Source organism: Emys orbicularis, chromosome 18 (genome assembly GCF_028017835.1).
Source record: "Emys orbicularis isolate rEmyOrb1 chromosome 18, rEmyOrb1.hap1, whole genome shotgun sequence".
NCBI classification, from domain to species: domain Eukaryota; kingdom Metazoa; phylum Chordata; order Testudines; family Emydidae; genus Emys; species Emys orbicularis.
Window position 1 is genome coordinate 3176641 of NC_088700.1, and position 26669 is coordinate 3203309.

General features: G+C 50.2%; 1 protein-coding gene across 1 annotated transcript in view; it reads left to right on the top strand.

Annotated features, from left to right (window-relative positions):
• NR5A1 (nuclear receptor subfamily 5 group A member 1) overlaps positions 1–16500 on the top strand; it is a 56702-nt gene extending 40202 nt beyond the window's left edge. Inside the window, exons 6-7 of the mRNA XM_065418798.1 lie at positions 2307–2454; positions 16253–16500. Coding sequence (XP_065274870.1) covers positions 2307–2454; positions 16253–16500 — 396 coding nt within the window. The remainder of the gene's footprint in view (positions 1–2306; positions 2455–16252) is intronic.
• The last annotated feature ends 10169 nt before the right edge of the window (positions 16501–26669 follow it).

Here is a 26669-nt window from a genome sequence, read left to right on the forward strand (position 1 = left end):
GTGTGAATAAAAACAAAACGCTGTCCTTGCAGGAGGAGAGTCATTCGTTGTCCGCTTCCCCGTGAGGATGCCAGTTTCCCAAACATCCTCCTTGTCCAGTCCAGTGTCCTTCCCTCTCTCCATCTCCCTCTCCGGACACCTCCACGTAAATTACGATTCCCCAGCACCCAAACCCTCCACTAGCACGGGAGATTCCTCCGGAGCCTGCGTCCGATGTGTCTAGTGGCAGAGCCCCCTCTGCGGCCGGTCTGGCTGCTGCAGAAAGAATGTCTCTGGGAGCTCAGCGGGCCTGAGCCAGGCTTCATTAACTGGCTGGATCATTTTCTTTGCAGCTGATTGCTTTTTAAACTTCCTGGCCTTGATCACGTGGACTGGGCTGTGACGGCGAATCCCCGTCACATACCAGGGGTCTTTATTCACTACTCCAGTGGTTACGGCCACACCCAGGAGCCATGAGTTTAGAGGCGGCCGGGGGGTTCACTTTTGGGTGAGCCTTGGGCCAATTCAAGGGCTGCGGGGCAACATTTAAAGTGGGGGAGGCATCGACACCCCCCTCTTAAATGCCCCCCCCCCAGCAATCTAATCCCCCGGCCCCTGGCCCATCAGCCCATGCAGCCACCCCCTCCAGATTTTAGTAAGTGACGTTGTGAAATGGTGCACTGGGTCACACTCAGGTTTGGCCTGGCCAAAAAGTAATCGTGCTGTGGCCCCCCTAGCTCTGCAGCCTATGGGCCAACTGGTTTTGTATGGCAGCCACTGGAAACTCAGTGGCTTTGCAGGGCTGAAGTCAGGCCAGCCTGGGCAGTTTTGGTTGCTTAGCTTTAGCTTAGCGGTGGGGCTCGTTTGAACTTCAGACTCCAGGATGGGAGCCCATGTGAACCAAAATCCATCTCCGTAGTTTCAGACAATCTCAGCATTCCCAGCTACGTGGAGCCCAAACTGGGAAGAAAAAATGGGTGACTTTTGTCTTACTTCTTTCCCTCTGGCGAAGGTCCTCCCGTCCCGCCTCCTGCGTGAACTAAGGTTGACCCAAGCAGATGCCTGGTGTTTTGTTTTTGCTGGGTTCCGGAATTGTTTTTGCACAAGGGGAGAAATAATGATCTGTAGATAGACCCAAACCATCCCCGGAGCACAGGCGGCCGGCATGTACTGCCTTCCAGCCAGGGGAGAATTCTTGGGTTTGGAGCAAAATGTTTCTCATAAGAAAAATCAACAGTCATGTCTGTATTTACAGAAACTGGGTGTGAGAACAGACCAGCTCTGTTTGAATAGTAGATTTTGCAGGGAACATGGGAACAAAGTCTCCCCAGAATCGCAGCCTGATCTTCCAGCTATTCCCAGGACAGCATTGCTGTTGTGCAGTGAGGGCTTCCTCTTTAAATACAAATTAAAACAAATAATAACACAGAAGATTGCTATTTTCTCTTGTTTGTCTCCAAGTTACCCCTGTTTATTCTCTAAAGCGAGATTCATCCTGGCCAGAGGACCTGTGCAGCACTGTTTGGGATGCCGTGGGGCTTAAATTGTCTCCTGGGTTTATACTGGCTACCCAGGGATGAATTTCACCCTGACTCCGCAGTTCTGCTGCCTCTGTCCTGTAATGTTTTAGGCACAGGCCAGAATTGGCTGCTGCTCCCTGCCCTCCTGGGAATCAGGGACATCCATCGCCTGTGCCAGGGGGGCTGGAACAGTGTGTGTAGTGGGGGTGCTGAGAGCCATTGAACCAAACTGTAAACCCTGCGTATGATGGAAACCGCTTCAAGCCAGGGGGTGTGGCTAGTTCCAGTACCTATGGCCTGTGCATGCAGCCACGCTGCCCTGTAGCTATCGTTTGTCTAGCTGAAAACCCTGCCAAGGTGTAGTTTGTTCCCTTCCCTCCACTGCCATTTCCCTGTGATAATCCAGCCAGAGAGAGGGAATAATTCTAAATCCCATTCAGCCAGTCTTACGGCGGTGGGGGACACCGTGAGGACACCCTTAGGGTGCAGAGGGCTAGTACAAGACCTAGGCACCACTGAAGTCGTGCCTCAGCTTTGTGCTGCAGGGTGAATCTCACCGGAGGAGTCTTTTCAAGTCCACCTCCAGACCCACTGCGGTGTTGGCTATTTGCCGTCCCTAGGGCCAGGAGCAGGAGGGGGGTTTAAAATGAGCAGCTCATGCCGTCTCCAAAGGCAGGGCGTAGCTAAGAGACACTGTGGGGTCTAGACCCCGCATGATGCCTCGCAGTGGGGTACGCGCCGCTCCTCAGGCCCTTGCAGTGTGTGATGCTCCCGGCCGCTGAGCCCGGCTTCCTTCTTTGCTTTCAGGTGGAGATGGCGACAATCGCAGCTCAAGCAGGGTCCAACCTGAATAACCTGGTCCTGAGGGCACAAGAACTGGTCCTACACTTGCATTCGCTCCAGGTGGATCGACAAGAGTTTGTGTGTTTGAAGTTCCTGATACTCTTCAGTCTCGGTAAGTGCCCCAGAAGGGGCTGAGTTCTGCGGGGTGCCCGGGGGAGACGCTTGAATGCAAAGCGCTCTCACGCACAAAGCCAGCAAAGGGAACGGTGGAGCGGCTGCTCTCTCGCGTTGCCCTGGTTGGTGGGAGCATGGAGAGCGGTTATTAGAGACTGTTGTTATTTACTCGTGGCACAGTCGCACCGAGAGACCACAGCCACGACCGAGGCCGCATTGTGCCAGGCACGCTGTGAAGAGATAGTAACAGACATCCCCTGCCTCAAAGAGACAAGGAGGAGGGGGAGAAAGGGAGTATGGTTCTCCCCATTTCACAGGGGGCGCGAGGCACAGTGGGACTGCGTGTAGCTTGTATCCAGACAGAATGTGACTTGTTTTTAAGCTGACTGCATCTCCTCACGGTGTATCCCATGGAAGCCTTTCCGCCTCCGGGTAACCCCTCCAGAGATAAGGGGTTTACACCACAGACACATTTTGCCTCCTTGTTGAAAATCCTCCCCGAACACCTCTCTGCTCTCTGACAGACAGGGATCTCTCACTGTGGTGAGAAGGGGGCCAGGCTGCAAAGCACCAGTTCTCTGCAGTGTGAAGGGGTGTCAGAGATTCAGGGGAGCTACAGAGAGATGCACACAGGAGCAAAGCAGTCAGTGGGATATGGGATCCAATCTTCCCCTGGCAGAGGATCTCAGCTTGGTGAAACACAGCCTCCAGGGTATGTGGGAGCATGTGTCTCAGTGCAGGTAGACAGACATGGGCTAGCTCCCCTTGTTAAAAATCATAGCCCAGCAGCACAGGCACTGGCATGGGCCAGCTGCCTGACTACAAGCCCGCCGATCCCCTGGGTGCATACTTGGGTGGCCAGCCCAAGCCACTGCCTGTGCCACCTCGACCACACTAGTGTTTGGCACGCTAGCTCACGCAGCGCTAGCGCGCCTGTCACCCTGTGCTGGGAAGCGCCCTCCCAACTGCTGTGGAGATGGCTTGGTGGGCTAGAGGGTCCCTACGCTGCTCACGGGTAGAGGAGTGCTCAGGCACCGGGAGCCAGGAGAAACACACAGACAGGGCCTGCTGCTTCTGTCAGGGCGGCATAGCTAGAGATTGGAAGCCTGGTTTCTAGAGACATGAACCCCCTCTGCTCCTACTGACATGTGTCCTGGGATTCAGAGCTGCTTTGGGGTGAGCTGCTCTGAGCAATTCCCTGGCTCCTGCTCGCTTCGGCCTGTTCAGTGCAAGGTGCTGTTCAGAAACGTTTAAGTCCTGCTGGCTGGCTGAGGCCAGCTCTCCCCTGTGTCATCCCCACAAGGGCTAAGATCTGCCAGGGTCTCTGCTGGGAGTTCCTGGAACAGCAGGTGCTAGAGCCTTCTGGACAGATGCACTTGGCCTGTGTGGCCTGCCAGAGCCAGGGTTGTGCTGCCTGTATAAAGTATCACTCAGGGTGTTAACCGACCACCACTGTGGCAGGACATGAGGCACTCAGAGGTGGCTACGTGTGAGGCAGCCGGAGGTGATGGGTATTGGGCACTGAAGACATGGAATGAATACATGAGCAAATGAGTGAAGCAGAGTTTGCCACAAGGGATGGGTGGTGCCATGCTGGAAGTCAAGAGAAGAGCCTTTATTAGAGGTGATCCTTAATAGCAGCCAGAGGTTAGCAGTGGATGGGCCTTCCCTGCAGTGCCATATGCCATGAGGGCTTCTGCTCATGGCTCTAGCGTTCTCTGTGCAAAGAGCCACTGGCTTTCCCGATGGCACGGGCCCCTGAGGGGAGGCATAGGATCAAAGGTTCCATAGGGCCAGTGCTTCTCCCTGCTCAGTATTGCAGGCTGCTCTGCAGGTGATGGTTTTCTGGGGCGGTAAAGACCAGAGGGAGCAGCACAGATGATAGGTCTCGGAGTGTCCCCCTGCCCCGAAGGTTTCCTAGATGTCTAAGGACCTGCTGGGCGCAGCTTGGCCGTGGGCACGTCCCCGCTGCGTTCTCTGAGTCGCCGAGCCCAATTCAAAGCCTCTCTGATGGGGTGGGAACTAAAGGGAAGCTCGCACCAGACCTGGTCAGAGCCGCACACAAAAATCGCTGTGACCTGCCATTATCTGTAAGTCTGTAGGAGGGGAGAGGTGATTACAGTGTAGAGTCTAAAGGGAGCGCCAGAGACAAACATGCTGAAAATAAACCTGCTGAGCTGGCAACAGCCAAAGCGCTAAAAGTTAATTAGGCAAAAACCTTTGTAAAATAGCTTGTAATTTTATCAAGAACCAGGAGGAACCAAATCAAATGGCGACTCCTCACCTTTGCCCCCAGAGTCTCTCGGGGATGCAGCACCTCTGCCTGAGGCCCCGGGGCTGTTTGCAGCATCGCCAGTTCCCAGAGGCTCATCCCACGTTGGTGTTTCCCAGGGGCTAGTGCTGTAGCAGGGCATCACTCCCCAGGGGAGGAGTGGCCACGCACAGCCTGGGCTGAACAGCAGCTGGTTAGATAGCTGCAGCAGCAAGAAATTCCACAGGCTCGGGGGCTGTAGTGTGAGCTTATTAGGGATCCGGGACAGTCTCTGGCCAGTGCTCGGTGCCCCTCTCAGCACCTGGCATCCGCCCTCATTATGTTGGGTATTTATTTGTGTTGCGGTAGTGTCTAGACACCCCTAGTCAGGGCTCCATCATGCTAGGAGCTGTATACAGGCAAGTAATACAAAGATGGCCCTTGCAGTATAAAATGAAAGACAGCAGGTGGATGCAGCGTAGAGGTGAAGGCAAGCACCCAGTGACAGTCCACTGGGTCTGAGCTGTGTGACAAGCAGCAGTCCCCATGCACCAGCTGCAGAGCTATTGCAGGCGGCGCAGCAGAGGTGAGCTCTAAGGGAGAGAATTGAGTGAGGACAATGAGAGGTGGCTTTGCAGACTGAAGTTATTCACAGCTCTTCCTCCCGGTCGGGGACCTCATCCTGCAAACACTTAACTTTACTCATGGACGCAATCCCATAGATTTCCGTGGGGCTATTCACAGGAGTAAAGAATATTCACAAGCAGAAATGTTGGCAAGATTGGGTCCATGTACAGCAAAGCTGCTGAGTGAATTACACAGGGCCATGCTGCAGCTACAGTTAGTTATTTTTAATGTGGCATCTTGTACGAATACAGTCCATGAGGTGAGCCCTCCAGAGAGCACTGGGTGAAAAGGGGAAGCATTAGACAATATTATTTCAATTGTGCCTGTCAAGGCTCAGAGCCCCATCATGGGAGGTGCTGTGCAAACACGTAACAGAAAGCTTAGCAGTCTAGATAACCAGATAATATACTGACATCCCTCCACCTCCCTTGGCTTGCAGCTCCACACAGAATTTTTTAAAGCAAAAATATTTTTATTTTCATCAGATCATTTCCCAGAACATCCTTTTCTCCCCCTGAACTCCAGAAAACAGTGGTCCTGCCGAGAGGCAAGTGGTGGGTGAGATCCCACCTTGGTCAGCATGCAAGGGCCAGTGCAGGCATAAAATAGGGCCTGTTTTGGGCAGTGAAACAAAGCGGCTGATAGGGCCTTTACAAAACAGCCGTGTTGACAGAGCCTCGCGTAGGGACTGGCTCTATCTAGCTGGATTTGCGTCAGAGGAATGCAGGGCAGGGAAGCGCAGATTTCTCATGATATAGCCACCGTCTCGGAGTCTGTGGTAAAAGTAACTCAGGCTGATTCACATATTTACTTCTCACCTAGACACAATACCCCAGCAGCCACTGGCTGCGAGGGGTAGGGCTGGGAGAGCTGGCCCTCCTGCTGGGCCCGGCACGTTTCTGGGGGCCTTGCCACAGCCTTTGCCAGCCCCTTTGGCTTGTACATTGGCCTCCCCTCCCCTCTCAAAAGCCCCACCCCTTGCCGCAGTTACCATAGCAACACGCAGCTACAGGAACAGAGCCTGCTGCAGGTGCAGGCTGCTACTGATCCTGCAGGCGTCTAATGCTCGCCTTGCTATTGTCCCGTCGCCAGGCAGAGCACCCACCTGGGCTGCCTTGTCCCCCTGGCACGCGCACATGGTGGTGAGGGGGTGGGTGGGCGGCTCTGGGGACTGACAGCCTCTATTTAGCCACCGAACAGGTACAGCCTGGGCATCCGCAGGGCAAGCGTCCCCCCAGTGTGCCCACCCTGGCCTGGAGGCCCTGCCTGGGTGAAGTGCCATGGGCACTGCCAAGCTTCCACGTAGCTCTGTCAGAGCCAGTGTCATCCCTGTGGGTTTGAGTCATCTCCTCAGCACCTTTCCCTCCTCCCCTGGCCTTACCCCCACACCCTCCATCCCTGTGGTCTCCTCCTCGCCCACTTCCCTCTCTCCTCCCTGCCCTTCCTGTCCTGCTTGCTGACAAACAAAAGCCCCAAGGAAATGAAGTCCGGTTTGCAAAGGCGGGTGTTGCACTTGCTGGGGGTTGAGCCGGCTTTGTCTGACTGTGGCCCACTGGCTGATTGTTTGCCTGCGTATAATTGTGACTGTGTTCCTAGGGTAGGTGCGGATAGTAAGGGATGTCTCCTCTGGCTAGTTTAGCACTTTGCACCCTCGCCAAAGGATCTCCAAGTACTTTGCCAACATTCCTGAGCTCCGAGTAACACCTTCCATTCTCCCCCGGCCTGCGGGAGGGCCGGTACGTATCCTTACCCCCGTGCTATGGACGGAGGAAGTGACTTGCTCAGGCTCACAGTTGGCTGCAGAACTCTCAGATCTCACCTCAGCCCAGTAGATCACGTTCCCTCTCGCCCTAGAAACACGGGTCTCGTTGTTGTTCATTGTACAGCCCCCAAAGGTGTGCCAGGGCCTTTAGAGAGAGATTTAAAAAAAACAATGGGCCTAAATTTTCAAAAGATGCCTGATTCTGGGGGGCGGAGCCCAGACTGAGGCACCTTCAAAGGATCCTGTTTTTCAGAGGGCAAGTGCTCAGCCCTTCCTGAGAATCAGGCCCATTTAAGGTGTCCCAGATTGTCAGCCCAAAATTGAGACACTGCTCACTTCTTCGGCAAACTGAGCCAGTCTCGCCTGCCTACTTCCCTGTGAGGAGTCACGGGTGGGGGGGGAGAAGAACAAGCTGTGTGGTGTAGTAAAGTTGTGTGCCTTATATTACAAAGGCAATGAGCTCAAATGCTGTGAGGTTATTGCTCTTAGAAATGGGTCACACCTTTGATTCCCTCATCGCCAAATGGATCACTAACTTCTCGGCACTTTGTGAGTTTTAATGAGCACAAATATTCTCCATTGAATGAAAATATTTACATGCGTTTTGCTCCGGGAACAAATCAAGAGGTAGATACAGTCCAAGGGGTATATTCTGTGCACATTTAATGCATAGAACCAGCGTTGCCAACTCTCCTGTTTTTATCACAAGTCTCACACTATCTGGTATTTTCTTAAAACTCCAGCTCAGGGAGTCAAGTGATTGATTATGTGAGCATCTCAGCTTCTAGCCCTCAGAGTTGTGGAGAGGAGCTTGAAATCCTGACCTGTGTGCACCTTAAAAGCTCTAAAGCTAGAAAGTAAATAAGAAGAACCCCACATTTATTATTATTTTTTAAATAATCATGATTTTGAAACTAATCTCATGACTTTGGGGGGCCCAGTCATGATTTTTGCGCACTTAGGATTGGCAATATTGGAACGTCTCATGGCAGAAGATGTGCAGTGTACACCTTTAATTATCATGACACCGTTGCATGCTGCATTGGTCTATTGTGGAGTTAGGTTCCCACCGCCAATGCTGTTTCCTAACTGTCTCTCAGGCCCTTTTGGAAATCACAGCCAGAGCTTTTATAGTCCATGTTTTGCTGTTGACCAAGAGTACTTGGTTATGCTCCTGGCACATTCAGGGCTTAATACCATAAGAATTGATCCAGCTGTGAATTTAATACTAGCAAATTCCCATGTCTGCAAAGTATCCAGTGTGCAGCTTTATGGTGCACAATGGCTGAGGTCTGATCCAGTTGTTAGGGACTCTACCTGTGCTTATTTAAAAGGTCTATTCACTCTTCCCGTCAGCTAATTCTGCTCTGAGAGAGAAGTGATAGAGTAGGATCCACACTATTTCACAAAGCCACGTTTCATCTGCATTCAGAGACCATGGGCTTAATTGTGCCCTGTGCAATGCCACAGGTGGGGAGTTGGCATGGATGCAGCTGATGGCAAAATTTGCTCTAATAGCTCTGGCAGGAGAAAAGCAACTGTAGAGATCAGTGAGCAGAGTAAACGGTTACATTAGCATGATCTAAGTAGGGCTAATTTGTACCACTCCTAAATTCTGGCCTGGTACGTGGGGATTTATGAACCCTAATAGCAATTAGGTATTAGATAGGATTATTTTTTAACAGATGTGCTCTAGGATATATCTCGTTTAACTGGGTTGCTCAGCAGGCCACCCCTATTCAAACCTGGCTGATTTATACTGATTTCTGTATCTCCCATCTCTGTGTGACTGGGCTCTGCTTGGGAAATGCTGGTGATCAGACACATAGTCAGTCCCTGAGCCTGCAGTGGGGTCCAGGAATGAGGCGGCTTCCCTGCCTTCAGAGTGGCTGTGTGTGATCGAGGCTTAGCCCAAAGTTGATGAGAAGGAGCCGCTCCCGGCACCCGAGACCACGTCTATAACCTTCCATGTCAGTTGTTTCCTTTTGAAAAAGCTGTTTTAAAGTACAAGAAAATTAAATATGATAATCTGCTGTTTAAACAGTGATAAGGCTGTGACACAAACAGAACCCAGATTGGAAAATAAAAGGGCTGGTGGCTTGGGATGGCAGAGCCGATCTAAGGAGGGATGGGAGTTTGGGGGAGATCCTAGCCCCTTTCCCCCTCCCTCAGTGGGAGCAGATGTTGCGGTGGAGTATCCCAGGGTCCTGCTCTCCACACCGGCTGTGCCCATAATAGAAATCCTATAGTAGCATCCTCACACATTGTAGGAGGGTAGCAGTACCTTGCAGGGCCGGAGGCCATTACTGGAGAATGTTTTATTAGGGTGGGGTGCTTTGCCAGCCCAAACCAGTGTGAACAAACCAATCCATGTCAGGATCCTCAGAGGAAACGTTCCCAGACTGGTGCCACTGCTCCTTGTTTGGGACATGGGAGGCACTGGAACAGCAGCCTCAGCTTGGCTTATTCCTTTCCTGCATGGGCATTTCTGTTGAACTCCCATTGCCTTTCCTGTGGATGAAATGTCAGTGGTGGCTCTGAGGGTGATAAGCCCCAGCTTCAGGGTGGCTGCGGTTTAAAATCCTGTCTCCAATGCATGCTTAGCGCAAACAGTAAAGATGCCTTCCCAGAAGTGACGTGAACATACCTGTATTGCTGTACATTGTGCTAAGTATATTACATTCTTCTTCTTTTTTCTTTCTCTGTGGCTTTCTAGGAAGGCTGTGCAACAATACGCTGTATTTCCTATGTCTCATTTTGCCCCAAATCCAACTTTTTCTTTCCATAATGCAAAGTTCACTTGGAGCAATAAGAACATAAAAATGGCCATACTGGGTCAGACCAATGGTCCATCCAGCCCAGTATCCTGTCTCTGACAGTGGCCAGTTCCAGTTGCTTCAGAGGGCATGAACAAAACTGGGCAATTATTAAGTGATCTATCCCTTGTTGTCCAGTTTTAGCTCCTGGCAGTCAGAGGTCTAGGGACATCAGAGCATGGGGATAGGTTCCTGACCATCCTTGCTAATAGCCATTGATGGATCTATCCTCCAGGAACTTCTCTCATTCTTTTTTGAACCTATAGTTTTGGCCTTCACAACATCCCTGGCAACAAGTTCCACAGGTTCACTGTGCATTGTGTGAAGAAGTGCTTCCTTTTGTCTTTTTTAAACCTGCTGCCTATTCATGTCATTGGGTGACCCCTAGTTCTTGTGTTATGGGAAGGGGTAAACAACACTTCCCTATTCACTTTCTCCACACCATTCATGAGTTTATAGCCTTCTATCATATCCCCCCTTAGTCGTTTCTTTTCTGAAGTGAACAGTCCCACTCTTTTTAATCTCTTCTCATATGGACGCTGTTCCATACCCCTAATAATTTTTGTTGCCCTTCTCTGTACCTTTTCCAATTCTAATATATCTCTTTTGAGATGGGGTGGTCAGAACTGCCCGCAGTATTCAAGGTGTGGGCGTACCATGGATTTATACAGTGGCATTATGATATTTTCTTGTTTATTATCTGTCCCTTTCCTAATGATTCCCAACATTCTGTTCGCTTTTTTGACTGCCGCTGCACATTGAGCCGATGTTTTCAGAGAACTGTGCACGATGACTCCAAGATCTCTTTCTTGAGTGGTAACAGCTAATTTAGACCCCATCATTTTGTGTGTATAATTTGCCCTTCGCAGGCTCAGCTGTAGAGAACAGGATTGCATATTACGTGTAGGATGTAATTGCCTTTAACAAGAGAATTTCCACATTTACCACTCTGCCACAGCACAATCAAAGCCAACGCCACAGACACAAGAGGCTGCCATTTGAGTTCTAAATAGATTTCTCTCCTGAGCAGGTAAAGAGGTTTAATTAAAATTAGGGCTTCTCAAAATAGCAATATTTATGAGGACAGCACAGGTTAGCTTTGTTCTACAGAAGGGCTTAATAGAGCCTTAATGGATTGACCTATCATTCGATTTCATGACTTATATTCATGAAGCAGCTCCTCTTGGGGAGGGGAGTAAGAGAGGCTTTTATAGCCCACATTCCCTTAAGCGTTTGCAATTTATCAGCAGCTTCTCCCAAACAAAAGGAGCTGTGAATAGGAAGAACACTTGAGGGCATAGAAATAATCCCAGGCATATCTGTATGTGTGATGGGCTGCTTTGTCACAGGACAGAGTCTTTGCAACTGCTGCAGTGTCTCTAAATGAAGTGAGTCAATGTTATTTGGACAACATTCTTTATTCATTGCAGGAATGAAAAGAATATTCAAATATTCAATTAACCAGTGAATAGGGTCTTTCTGAGAACCAGGTGAGTTCATCAAGTAGAACTAGCTATTGTTGAGCCAACTCAGGGTATAGATTTGACATTTATCAATATAACTTCTTTTTTTTTAAATGACACTCACAATAACCTTATGCAGATAAAGAGACTTCATAACAATATGTTCTAATATAACAGAGACAGGCGCGTTAAGAACAAATGTGCCACAGGAGGGGAAAGGGAATTCTGATCTGATAAAGTGTGTGTTATACAGAATCTGAGATACTTTGTGACTATGCCACACAGTACAAAGCAACAGTGAGATGGGAAGGGCCCATTAGATCATCGCCTTGTCCAGCCCTCTGCCAGTTCAGGATTGTTCCCTATGGCATATTCTTGTGGGCTTTATTCATCTGACTCGAGCAATGGGGCTTCCGCCACTTCCCTTGTAAGACTGCTCCACAGCTTGATAGGCCTCCATGATAGATATTTACTGAAAAAGGTTGCAACTCTTTTCAATTTAGGCCCCAGTTCAACAAAGCACTTAAACACCTGCTTACCTTGAAGCCTAATGGCACTTAAGCACATGCTTGGCTGCTTTGATGAACTGGGGCCAAATTTCAGTTATGTGCTGATTCCGATTTCCCTTTCCAGACCATGTAGAGGTATTTATTAAAATTAAAACATTCTGAAAGGGCAGCGGGCCCTGTAGCCATTGCGAGGCAGCGCTGATTGTGTCACTGCTCTTTGTTAGGGCCCTTCAGCCAGTTTTCATTCCATGTAACTGCTCATATCAAAACCAGCTGGAAACATTTGTGCAGTAATAATGTGTGAGACTCTGTATCAAGTGCTTGCTACAGTCTAGCTACATTGTATCTGCTGCATTCCTTTCCATCATGGAGGGGCCAGTCCTGTAACCCTTCACTCAAATAGACATTTACACAAGTAGTACTATTGGTTTGCTAAGCCTGATTCTCCATCACTTCCAGTAATGGTATCCAATGAGTGAGTGCATTCTCCAAAAGCCTTGGGGTGCTTATCCTACTGGCCTGCTGATCTGTATATATTTAACTTTTCCAAGTACTCTATGACCTGCCTCTTATCATCCCGTCTCCATTGTCTATTCCAGACTTTGTTTTATTTTGCTTGTTGGAGACAGATTCCAGGAAGAAGTTCAGTAGCTCATCCATCTCAGAACCACATACTTGTTGATTGTATTTCTCCCCCCACATACCAAGAGACTTCCTTTGCCATCACTGCTTCTCGTCTGAATAATATATTTTTAAAAGTCTTTAATCCATTTGGGTAGAACATTATCTCATTCTATGTTTCTGCAGCTCTAAAGCCAAATTCAGTCTTGGTGTAGAACCCTACTGCGGTCAATAGAATTACCCCAGGTGGAAGTTGTACCCTAATCTTTTCCCAGTAAGTCACTGTGTATTCTTGTTCAGTCTTTTCCCTGGGCAATTTCCATTACAGATTCCTTTGTATTACAGACCTTTGGGGCAGTCTCTTGTGAAAGCATTTCCAGGGAACTGCTGAGTCTTTATTAGACTAAGATCTAATAGTGTCTATAACAGGTAGAAGGAAACCTCTGGGCCCAAACAATCCAAACTGCCATGCTCCAAATCTGGACCCAATTCTGACTCTTCACAATATTCAGCTTCGAGACGTTTGAGCTGCCGTCTCTCATCTGAACTTGAACCTAAAGGGGCCCCCTCTTTCCACTGGCTACCTGCAGGTAGACGTAACAGATTTGCTATCAGACATCATGGTAATTGTTGCTGCAGCTCCACCAAGTACAGGCAATCCTGTTAACTCCATTGGCCCAAATGTTTTCAGTGAGGATGTTTATAGCAGGCTCTCATGTAAGTGGGCTCTAAGCTATGATCATTGTGTACTTCTGTAGTAGCCTAATAACATGGAGTATGTATAGTGCCATTTTACCAAAGCCTTTGTTAAATCCACACATCACCCAGATTTCAACGTGTTAGATTTAAAAAATGAAATTAATTAGCTGAACAAAAATGGAAAACTCAAGTCTTTTGTATTTTCAAGTGCCAGAATAGCATCCTGCTACCCACTGGGAAGAGTTGTAGTAAAACTCCTTAAAGGGCAGGCCTGGACTGGCCAGAAAGACTACGGCTATGTCTACGCTACCACTTATGTTGGCAAAACTTCTGTCGCTCAGAGGGTGTGGGGAAAAAAAGTGGTGGTGTGCCCAGCGCTGTCAGTGAGAGAGCTTCTCCCGCCAGCATAGCTACCGCTGCTTGTGGAGGTGGTTTTATGATGTTGACAGGAGAGCTCTCTCCCATCGGCATAGAGTGGCTACACGAGCAATCTTACAGCGGCGCAGCTGCATCGGTACAGCCGTGCCCTTGTAAGCTCGCTAGTGTAGACATGGCCTTGGTGTAAGAGCGAGCGAACAAGAGAAATTAACTGCAAATCTAGATTAGCGCAATGAAGCCAAACCCTCCCTTGGGCTCTGACTAGAATACAATTAAGTGCTGACATTTGGATAACTCACTCTGATTTTTGTCAAATTGCCACTTCATACTGATTGGTGGCCAGGCTCTGGGTCTATCTCACCTGAAAGGTGGTGCCTCCACCAGAACAATCCCACTGGAGCACGGGGCTCAGCATAGTCCTGGAGGGAGAGGTTCCTCCTACCAGTGAGCAGGATCAACCTTGCTTGGCTTATGAGGGGACAGTCCAAGATAGCAGAGCTGCAGATCATGGAAGTGAGATGGGCCTCGATGGCTGCTGGGAAATACCTGACTGAAGAGTGGCTTGATATGGAAAATAAGATTACCGTCAGGCATGAGCCCCATTAGGGCTTTCTTTGTGGAGGGACAGACTAAAGCCAGGGGGGGTGTTTGTGTTTTCTTCGCTCACAAACAGAAGAAAATGCTTTTAAGTGATTTTTTTTATCATGATCTTTTACCAGGGCAGCATCCTGGTCTTATTGATTTAAAACCCACAGCAAGGTTTGTAGATTATAAGGATAATCTGTGGATGCTCATGTGGCTCAATGTGCTAGGAGCTGTGTCTCTCAGTAGCTAGGTGGTGGCTCCGCACCAGAGAGCTTTCTGCCTTGCATTTCAGTAAGGCCAGTTCCAGGCAACAACAGTGTTACCGGAGAATTGTTTAGACACTTGCGAGGCATAAAGGCTCAGGGTTACTATGTTTGCTGAGCTCTGTTGCCACATTGCAAACCCCAGGTTTAGCAGGGAATTAAGCCAGTCTTTTCATAGACATTCAGAAATGGATGAGCTCTAAGGCCAAAGGCCTATAAGATTTTCTTTGACTGTGTGAGATGGAAGTGGCCACAGCAGCCATTAAAAATTCATCAGCTCTAGAATCTGCAGACGTCCTGAACTGGCAGCTGTTTAGCTGCCTGGATTCTGGCTGTACCTCGATGGCTCTGCAGTATTCTCCATGGTTCTGCACATATGAATGAGGGATGAAAAGGTCCATAAGGTCCTCTAGTTCGTCTGTCCTCTGCTCCTCTTTTTTATAACAAGGGGCAGGTTTCCTGAGTAGGTTTTCCCCACCCCTTATACAGTATAAGAACAATTCCATTTTCTAGATTTGCAACTTCTCTCTCTCCCACCCCCTTCTGTGGATCTCAGAACACACACACACACACACACACACACACACACACACACACACACACACACACACACACACACACACACACACACTGACCCTCCTGTTAAGCTGAATGTTTTCACCTCCGGTTGCTCCTCTTCCCAGTGCTTTGTACTCGGCTGGATAGCCCTGCTATGACTTGCCCACTTTCATGGTTTGGTGCCCTCAGCCCCTTGCTGCAGACTCTCATTTCTCTCGGGGGCTGATTGATTAAGTGAACACCAAAACCCATCCCAAGGCTGGTCCTGTGTGGCCTTGCTAGTTCCCTCCTGCCAGCCCAAAGCGCTTCCCTCTCACAAACACCCTCTTTCCTCAAGATCCAAGCCACTTCCTAATGCACTCATGAGTCAAGCAGGTCAAAGAACAGGTGAAAAGGCATAACAAGTTTTTTTTACACTTTTTCTTAGAGAAAACTCTTTGGTGAACATTTGCTGCCCAGCTCTTTTCCCGAGTGTGTGGCCGACATGCTTCACCACCTTACTAGGTCCTGTGGGATGGTCCACAAGAAACTCTCCCCAAAACTCCTCCCCCCCCCCCAGTACCTTCAGGATTTGATGGGAACTTGGCAATGGAGCAGGGCTTTATTTCCCACTTGCTGGGAGATCAGTGTTTGGAATTCTCTGTCTCAAAAGTGCTAGTAGATTCAATCAGCTTCAAGGATTGTTTGGACAGCAATGGCCTCTCAGTCGAGTACTCACACACGTAAGAACTGGCTCACATGCTCAGCATTAAATTCACTGCTGAATGGGGCGGGGGTTGTCGGGATTTCCTCCCTCCCTGTGACATACTGGATGGATTGAATCTTTCTTTAGCGCACCCAGCCTGGATCAGAGGAGGGCGTGTCTCACTGTCAGTGCCCTACCATTGCAGTGGTGGTGATACAGGTGGAAGCAGAAGGGTGTAAGCGTGGCTGTTCTTTAGTCTTTCCTGTCTCCTCCCAGGATCCTGTTGCCCCTTAATGCTGTGCTTTTCCATACACAAAGAGCAGCCACGTTCTTGTAGACTTAATCACTTTTACTTGAGAGTCAGAAAAACAACAATAATAGGAAAGTCCCCGCAGAAGAGCACAAGGTGTGGGCATTTCCACTGTAATGCATGCAGCCACCCTGGGAATGGAATGCAGAGTTCTTAGAGACCAATGTCTAGGTGCATTGTGGGTCCATAATGTGTGCTGATGTAAATGTGACACAGGGCTGCGCTTTGTGCCATTTCACGAGACGCTGCCTTTTGTTTTCCTGTTGCAGATGTGAAATATTTGGAAAACCACAGCCTGGCGAAGGATGCTCAGGAGAAAGCCAACACAGCTCTGCTGGAGTACACCATCTGCCACTACCCTCACTCCCCGGACAAGTTCCGTCAGCTCCTGCTGCGGCTGGCTGAGATCCGCTCCCTCAGCATGCAGGCCGAGGAGTACCTCTACCACAAGCACCTGAGCGGGGAGGTGCCTTGCAACAACCTGCTCATTGAAATGCTGCACGCCAAGCGGACTTGAGTGTGGCTCGTCCCGACAAGAGACTCGTAATGGAGCTTCTCAGAGACGTTCCCTGCTGGGAGCGTGCAAGAGAGGCAGAAGGAAGCTGGGGGGGCTGGCCTAGCAGCACTGCTGTCCATCGCCGCCTCGCCCGGTGATTATATTTAACCAGTACTATTGGAAAGTTTCAGATGATTTATTTTAATATACAGTAACTATGGTTTAACAGTGCTAAGACGAATATGTTCCATTCTGTGTGGACTGCCCTTCTGGGAGCATTGCCTGTCCTACATTTGGCTTTCCCTTTCTACATAGCATCGATTTGGCTTAACACAAATTCCAGGGTGTGGAGGATTAAACCTTAGAAATGGCTTTTATCTTATTTATGTTAATTTTGACTCATTTTTCCTCAGCAGCTGTCTGCCCTAACCCTGCCCCCTCACCTTCTGCCCACAGATATCTCAGGACCCCACTTGCAAAGGGGGGAGAGAGAGGTAAAAAGGTACCTTGCTGGTTTTACCCTTCCGACAGGCCAGGGCTTCTCCAGATGATGCTCTGTGGTTGTCGCCACCTCCCTGGGGGTGAAACACTTTGTGGAGCTAGAAATGGGGCTGCAGGGGTTGGCCAGGGAGACTGCCTTGTGGGATAGTTTGCAGAATGGAGATGCTAGAGACCCCTGGAATGGACATAGACTGGGACATGGTACTGGGGAAAATGCAACCACCTACATATTCCTGAATCCAGCCATTAGATCCAGGGAGGAGAAATGATCATATCACCATCCTGCTCCTGCCCTGTGTCCCAGGGGAGCCTGGGATTTTGTGCCCCAGAGCCCAGGAAAGCTGTTAGAGTCCCATTTTGGGTCAGGAGACAGTGCTTGAGATAGGATCACTGTGTCACCACAGCCAGTGCGTAGTTGCAGCAATAGGCCTTAGCACAGTGTTGGTCACATTCTGACTGGGGAATCTCCTTGTCCTCTGAGGTCAATATTACAGCACAGCCCCATAGTATCCAAGTGCTGAGTCATTCATCCCTGCGTCTCCTAGCCTGTGTCCTGCAGCCCCTCTGGCCTGGAAGCTGCTGGCGGGCTGGCCAGGCGAGTGTGCCCCTAGGACGGGGTTGTCCGGGCTGATGGACTCCTGCAGTTACATGAATCAGGAGGCTGTTACAGGAAGGAACTGGGAACTGGACATCCCTTTCCCCACGAGCTGCCCCCATCTGGGGACCCCACGCCCCGTGGAGTAAAGAGCAGGTGCAGACTCTGGCTGAGGGATGCAGGCACAGTGGAACGTACCATTACAAGCAGGGTGGAGAGCAGGGTTGCTGGGACACATTCCTCCCTGGTGTACCCGCACTGGGCTGTCACTGAGCTGAACATGGCCGGTTGTGTGTGCAGGGGTGGGTGGCAAAGGCTCCTTCTCTGAATAAGCAGCTTCCTGACTGGCTAAAGTGCTGTTTATTCAAGTTTTGTGGCTGTGTAACAGGGAGGGCCAGCACTCACCCCGCCCCCGCCCCCAGTCCAGCACAGCAGCGATTACAAGCTCTGCCTCATCCTGCTAACGAGTGTCCAGGGGGCTGCCTGCAGCGGGTGGGGAGCAGGGCACCAGGGAGGGGATTTCATCCTGTAGTTTCAAACTGTGCTTTATGTCTTCAGTGCTCAGCCCTTAGCCTCAGGTAGGCCCCTGCCCGCTGCCCTGCTATGCCCAGGCATGCCAGTGACCATCCAGAGCAGCTCCATTCCAACCGCTCCAGTGGCCCCGGGTCACACCACGGAGGGGGGAGCAGAGTCTGGCCCTGACGCTGACATTTCAGCAGGGAAGCTTGTGACTCCATCGAGCTCTGGCCCCATCTCTTGGCTCAGCCTCTGTCTCCAGGAAGGTTTTCTCCCGCCTCCAGACCTGTCTCACTCTCTTTGGAAGGTTTCCAGCTGCAGCTTCCCTTGCTTTTCTGCATCATGACATTCCCCGTTCAGCAGTCAGGTGCTTTCTCATCCTGGGGCCAGGCCCTCCTGTTTCTTTAGCCAGCAGGACTGCAGTTAATGACTTGCTGAAAGATTCTGTATCTTACATGAAGGCGGGTGAACCCTGGCCATTGAAGTTGGACAGGATGGCTCTCATCTCATAGCAGCTTGTTCTGCTAGCACCCCCAAATGTCCCCTTTCAGCCATTCGTTGCTGGTAGTGCTACAACTGGCCCAGCAGCCGAGTGTTTTTGAAATCTAGGGAACAAAGCAATTGGGGATGCAGTCCCCCATTCGGAGAGTCAATCAAGAAGCACAGTCTCCTGAACCCACGTACTGGATTTCTCCATATAATGCCTGGGATGTGTGAGATGGCAGAATTAGCAGGAATGAACAGGGCTGAGATGCGCCACAGGAAATGGAGTAGGGGGCAAGATGTAACCATCAAAGGACTTTTTTTCCTTACCATATCTAACTGCGACATCTCACCAGCTGCTCTGTGTGCTCTCTCGGGAATGCTTCCCATGGGATGGAGCTGGGGGAACCTTTGGCAGTAGCCTAGCACCAAATACAGCCACTCATCTGAACACTTTCTTAGCGGAGTCAGTCCCTTTTGACCATTTTCTCTGTTTATTCTATTCTATTCAGGCTCTTTTACACTGTGCCCATCTGCACCATCTTGTAGCCTTTCCACTGCCCCTCTCCTGGCTCACTTATGTTTTTATTTAGTGTCCCCTCCATTTTTGGACACTGAAGTCAAAGCTAAGCACGTGACCCTGATGGATGACTATAGGACCAGGTGGCCCAAAGACCCGGTCCACGGGTTCTGCAGCTGGGTAATGAAATGGCGACAGCACTTCTGCACATCATGCTGTTCAAGCCATTGCAGAATGTCTAGCCTCCAGAGAGACTATGAGAAGAAAGGGATTTCCTTCTGCTCTCTGGTTCTTCTGTGTGTGCATCTGAATTAGAGGCCATAGTGCAAATGTTCCACAGGTACCTCGCATGCCGGCCATGTGCATAAAGGCTGCCCTGGGGTTCCTGAGCTGGTGAGTAGGGTTTCTACTCCACTCCCCATTTGCCTGCTTCCTCTGGCTGGGAGTAATTAGACCTGCGCCATAACCTACAGCCCAACGGTGAGACGTCCCAGCTCCACTGCTTGGTGAGATTCACCCTGGCCACCCAGCAGTGTGTTGCTTCAAGCCCCGGTGTTAGCTTCTGTCTGATGGCAGCATGTTCATGTGTCAGTTAATAGAGCTTTCCCACCCAGGGAAGTGAGAACTGCTGACGCTACAAGACAGCGAGTCCCTTTGACCTTGGGTGCATCTCCCTCCCCCCTTAGTTAGCAGTGGAAGGTAAAACCAGACGGTGCTTTATTCTTGCTGCCACGTTGGTTTACTTCAGCTCTACTGTCCTTTTCTATTCCCCGAGCACTGGACCTTCCCCAGCTCCAGTAGAGGCCAGGCTTAAATGACACTGCTATGTGCTCCCTGTTCTGTAGCTCCCTGTCAACACAGGTCATATTATTGGCGAATAACGGCCCTTTGTAACAAGTGGGTTCCGATATATTTTCCATTCCAGGTGCTTGTTTCTTGTTTAGCCTGGACTTTTGTACCCAGAGAAATGTGGCTTCTGAAGTTTGGCGCTTTACAGGCCATGTGCGCTGCTGCTGCTGCTGCTGCGTACCTTCTTGGCAGACTTTTGTGACTATAAGCAGCTCGTTTTCTGGAAGCTTATTAGATGCAGATGAGCATGTTTGTTTCTGCATTTCGACATGTTAATGCGTTTTCCTCTCCATGTCTGTGGTTCAGTTTCACTTTGTATTTTGTGGATTTAAAGAGCTGGGGAATATGGTTTGGGCGTTAAAAGATGTTTTATTTTCAGAAAATGAGAAGTGTCCTTAAGTGTCTCTCTCCCTTCCTTCACCCTCTCCATTCCATCTATGGCAGGAGATTGTTAGCAATGTTCTTGTCAGGATCAAACCACTGTAATAAATTTTGCAATTCACTTAAAAATTCCGGATTCTGCGGGTTTTTTTAATGTATTTCTAACTCTGGGTTGCTGTTGTTGTCACATCTCGTTCCATTACTGCTTTCTGCAGCGGAGCAAAGAACTTTCCTGGGTTTCAACCCCATGCAAACGGGAGGGCGGATGACGACGTCAAACAGTGCTCAGCCCTGATGATACTGGCCTGGGGCTCCTCTGCAGGGTAACTGAGCTGGCATCCTTAGAAAGAATAAATTCGAGACGAGGGTTGAATTGGTTCCAAGGAGCCACGCAGGTCCCGGCTCTCAGTTTGCCTGAACCTTGGGGCTATTGTGTGGGAGCTGCACATTAAAGCCAGTTGCTCTGCTGCAGCTCATGCCCGACCGTGGTGGCAATAGGCATTGCAGACTGTAGCCCTCTTCATTAGCAGGCAGGCAGGACTGTGACACTTGTACTCACGTGGGGAATATGGCTCATGATTTGATTAGACTTCGCTGACTTCATGTCTATTCATAGGCACGTCTGTGGCGCTTCTCCCCATAGGATCAGAATGGCTTTGCCAAGTGACCCTAACAAGTGAGCTTGAGAGCAGCAGGGTTTAGGGGAGGGTTAACTTAGGTACTAACCACTTGACATGGCTCTTAGTTATAATGATCAGGCTGTGCTAGGCACAGCAAGCAAGCAAAAATCTCTTCTCATACAACTGTAAGAGCTTTTAATATCACACATCCCTAGGGAGCAAACTCACAGCGAGGAGACAGCAAAGCCCAAATAACTGACTGCACGTACTGTGACTCAGTGTGCGCCTGTATTTGTACACACAAACCCTGCAGCCGTGCCTGTGGGTCAGCACCATGCGAGCACAACCAGCTGGCTGGGCAATTGCTGACACTGTCCTAGAATGGTAACTATGCCTAATGCATTGCCACAGTCACCTGGTTTGAAAATTTGGGCTCCACGGTCATGCAGTGGAGTGTAATTAACCAGGAGGGTTTCAAGGCCCTGAGCCAAAACCCAACTGAAATCAGTCGCCACACGCCCATTAACTCCAATGGGAGCTGGATCAGCCTGCAAGAGGGGAGACAGTATGAACAGAACAGCCTCCCTGCCTCACTAAACCATCACTCGCCTCAAAGCTGACATAAGTCGCACACGCGAGGTGCAGTGTTGCTGAGCTCTTACAAGCAGCTGCCAAGTTCTAGCCCCAGAAGAATAGCAGACGACGTGATGCCTGATGCTATTTGTAAAGTCCTGCAGGAAGAACGCTGCGTCAGGAGTATATTCTGCTCCTGACGCGCCACCCGACAGCAAAACCAGGTAGTTGCTTTAGCGCTACCCTGGGGAATACAGTGGCACTGGCAGGAAGTGCCCACAGGGTCTTCACTCAGCACTGGGATTATCCAGGTACCAGCTGAATGAATTAGGTAATAATGCCTCTATGGGCCTGATTCAGGACCGCAACTAAGCATATGCTTAAAGCCCTGCTTTGCTGAGTGGGGGTGGGGCAAAGCCCATGCTTAACGTGCCTTGCTGAATCAGGGCCTATAAAGGACAGTGTAGTTGCCCCTCTGTACCATCGTCTGCTGGGAAGGAGGCGGCCATTTGCCGGAAAGGCCTGCGTCCTACACAAAGCGCTCGTTAACGCTCAGTGTAACCCCTGCGTGGGTCAAGTTTTTGGTTACTTTGAAAGGATTCTGAAAAGCGGGGCCCATGGCTCGGCCGGCCTTTGAGGCGGGATGTTCGTCCCGCTCCAGCGCTGACTCTACCGCCTCATTACAGCTCCATTCAGTGCTTGGCAATGTGCTCAACTATGTTACTGAGCAGAGACTAAATAGCTTCAGCGAACAACAGTTCAGCTGGGGGCTATGAGCTATCAGCACATGAGCCAGCATGTAACAGCCACTACGGGGGCTGGATGGGCCCGAAGTGTCACAGCTACTTGGCCATTGGCCATGCAAAATGGGCCAGGTCCACAGGAGTCAGCCACAGCATGAAGACAGCTTTTCCTTGGAGATAAAGCTAGAGTGGGGCGAATGCCTGCCTAGCCGCTCATTAACCCATGACATAGGCACATGCAGTAACGATTCTTAGACGTGACTCTTCATGAGGCTAAACAATGACAAACCACAGAGCCCAGTGTCTTTAAAATCAGCATTTACTCAGCCATAATACTCAGCAAACCTGATACCGAGCGCACGTGTGCTCTACGCCTAGGCACATAGGAGCAGAAACCCTCTGCTGCAAAGCCCAGCCAGGGCAGGATAACACACCCTCTGCCTCTGAGCAGTGCTACACTAGACAGCTGCTAAGCCCCTTTAGGGCTGGCATGAGAATAGTTCATCAATCTAGCATACAGTGAGATTAAAATTAGCTGGTTTAAAAATGAAAAAAAAAAACCCCAAACCCTAAAATACAACCCAGCTACCGTCTGTCTCAGCGTGCCTGTTTCCCAGGCACACCGCGTCTAACCCGTGCAGGAGGGGGGATGGAAACACTACAGGTGCCTGGTAGTGCACCAGCCTCCTTTGCCGGGGGCAGTGGCGGGCAGCCAAACGGTCCTTTACAATGCAGCACTTCGGCTGGTCTGGCTGTGCACACCCCTTGCACATCCCGGTCTGCAGTTCATGGTATTGTTGGCCACTCATGGATGCCAGCCATGCAAGGAGACAAAGCACGTGCAGGGTTGGTTTGTTGTTTTTCCTCTACAAGGCCCTGGCTTTTAGCCTGGAAGAGCAGGAAAGGACCCTGCTAGTCTCCAACAGCCTACAAACCTCTGAGGCCAGGCACGAGGGTGTCTTGCCGAACACATTCACTGGCTCTTCACTAACACAGGTGGGGGGGGGGGCACTTAGGCCTTTGCTCCCACACACGTGGCGGTCAGCCTCTCGGGCTGGTAGCTGATGGCAGGAGAGGTTTATCCGCTGAAGGGCTAAGCACACTGTCATGTAGCAATGTTAGGAAGGGGATGTAAGAGGCGGGTGGGGGGCACATAAAGCCCCCTGTGATTAGTGCAAAATAGGGGCTGTCTCAGGGAGACCCCACAAGGCTTCAATGCTGCTGTTTGTTTGGTCCATGCATCGGTGAGCTAAGTGGCAGCCTTCTAGAGATGGGCTGGTCTAGCAAACCAACCTGGGGAACATACAGCAATTCAGGAACACACTATTACAGCCCATCGACTGCAGTACATCCTTTACTGCGTTCCTGAACCATGATCTGGAGAAACAGTGCTGAGCTGATGGGGTGACGCTGTCCTGAGAGGTGTGGTCAATACAGTCCCTTCATAGCCGTTAAGGCCAGTGGGGCCCATGGCAAACATTTTGTTTGACCTTCTGCAAGGCACGGGCCAGAGAATCTCACAAAGCGATTCCTGCATCAAGCCCAGAACATCTGGTTGAGCAGCAGCGTCACTAATAGAAAGCCGGCTAATGCGAGACTAATGTACAAGCATTGCAGTTAAGGGGAGGGAAAGTTTTATTGTGTGTACAGAACACGAGGGGGCTAGTGCATTGCGAGGGCTACGTTGAGTGCTGCCTTTTAACGGGCCGTGCTCAAGCATGAGATGAGTGAGTGGGAAGGGGAGCGCATTACCTTTTCCTTCACTTTGCCTCCAGCCCAGCTAGTGCAGGAAGGCCAGAACTAACATGAAAGGACGGGGTCTTGCCCTGGCTAGTGAGCCAGAAACGACACTATTCTAGCTAGACACACCTAGTTCTGCCCTGATATTACCCCCACCATTTCACCATGTGCCACGTCCCACTGACTGACTGTCTCATGTTGAGCCTTCAGCCTCTCCAGAGCCCTGCATGGTATTTTCATGGAATGAGTCATTTAAGCTTTTGCCCCTGTATGGAAATCCTATGAGCTTTAACTGTTCTAGCAGGCAAGAGTTGGGGGGCAGGGAAAGCTGGCAGAGCCATCAGCTGGCTGGGAAGTGGGGCAGTATCACAGCTAGGTTGATGTAGTCTTGGTTCAGTGCAGGGGGCTGGACTTGGTGACTTCTCAAGGCCCTTCCAGCCTTACATTTCTCTGATTACTCAGCGGGCATGCACCAAGTGAGGATATGGGGCTGCAATCCCCACCTCTCCTTGGGGGACACGAACCGGCCGGGGGCTGGAGAGTAGCTTTGCTCACTAGCCTCACCGGACCATTGGGGTTCCAATCACAGTTGGGAAAACAGCTTTCTGGTGGGTGTTTTAGCTGAACCTTTCAAAGTTTGTCCCTCCCAGTTTAATGGCAGACTAGCAAAGCAGCATGGTGCTACCTAACCAAGCCCAGGGAGGAGCGGCTGCTGCCCATCACAGTAGGGCTAACGCCAGGTGCAAGGGAAGAAGGTCACATGTGAATGGTCAGCGAGGAGCAGGTCAGGGAAGTCCTCCTGCCTGGCTGGATGCCCCAGGCCTGCCTTGGTTTTAGCTGCACGTGCCGGAAGTAAAAAACACAAGTTCAACGGTGTGGGACGTTGTGGCTCGCCAGGAGGAAATCAAGATGGCCACTGTGTCTGGCTTCCACGGACCTGCCTTCTGTTTGGAGAGCCCGGGGGAGGGGGGGGGGCTGGGCATCACCTGGAAAAGCGCCTCTCAGAACCCTAAATCCAAGGAGAGAGTGCATTAGTCAGCGCGCAGAGAGCCTCCGCATCCCACCCAGGACATGCCTGGCTTGGCCCTCTGCTAGAGACGGGGCTTGGGCTACTCACATACGGTTGGGGGGGGGGGGGGGGCAGGCAGCACCAGCTGCTGCAACAGCAGGGGCATTTAGCCTTTATTTGGTGCACAAATGTAGCCCTGAAAACCCAAAGCTTCCAGATTATGGATCCAGGAGCCTAGACTCACACTGCACAGTCAGTTGCTAATGCCCCTGTCTCTCCCCAACACCTCCCCCCCCCCCCCGGCCACTGCCCCCCCTCCATCACCTCCACCCCAGGTAGACTCTATGGCTAAGAAGGAGGGTTTCATAACAGACTAGAGGTCACTAAAATAACAGTTTAGAGAAAAACCAGTTGGGAGCTATTGTTATTTACTTTTTTGCATAACAATGAAGTTAAAAGGCAACAATTTTTAACTGATAGAAAGGACTATTAAAAAACCCACCACAGCAAATACCTCTTGGCATCGAGTTCTACAGGTTATCACAGAGGCCAAGTGTTCGGCAGGATTTGCAGAAAGAGCCTTACACAGTTATAGGAATGAGAACTGCCCCAATTACAGTGGCGATGATGTCGCTTTGTGACGGCTATAAACCCGCCTGCCTTGGGCCATAAAGCAACCTCTGAATGACAGTGGGTGGGAAGAACTTTCTCCGGCAGGCTTGTCCTTAGCTGGCCAGCACGGGCCTTCTTACACCCCAATCTAAAGCATCTGGTGCCAGGCACTATGAGCAGCAGGCTACTGGGCTGGCTGAACCCTGCGGCAGTTCTGATGGCCGTATTAGTCAGTAGTTATTCCCACTGGTTGTTTTCCTGACCAGCTAGGAATCAGTCAGATGTCCAGTCAGCTTTTGATACCTCAGATTAATCGATTATGGTTTTTTTAAAGGCTATTTAATGAGATATTGTGATTTGTTAGCGCTGCTTAATATTGATCACAGAAGGAGGGGGTCATGGAGACAAGCAGACACTTGTTGCTATGTGTGGCTTAGCAACATACACAATGTATTCAAAGGGAATAATGAAATTATCACGGGGAAACAATGAAGCCATCACTTGAGGAGATGGAGGATGTGGAGCTCTTGTTTGCCAAGACAAGAAAGACACCACTTATTGTTTGCACAAATCTGTGAACTGCCTGGCCCACCCCTCCCTACGTAATGGGGTGTAATGAGTCACTGTAGACTATTCAGTTTAATGTGTAGCTTTGTACAGCTGGGCAGGAGCTCATTACTGGGAAAAACGTGTGGCCTCTCAGCATGAACTGTGTCCTTAGCAGGGGACTAGCCTGTTGTGAGGCGACTTAATATCAGGTGGAGGTGTGGGGGAGGGAGTGGGGCAGGACGAGAGAATGTCGAGCGGGACTGGAGATTTGTAGCTGACAGCTGGGTCCCACTCCAAATTAAGAGAATTTTAGCTCCTCACATGTTGCAATAATCTTGCTTTAAGTATTTTTGTAAAAGTTGGCCATAATATTTCCATTTTAATTGTCTTACTCTTACCTGGTGCAGTAGCTTTGCTTAGAAACTGTATCTGCCACTAATAATTTTAAAGAGCTAATTTAATTGATTTCCCTAGGCAGTTTGAGCAAAATAGGTGGCTA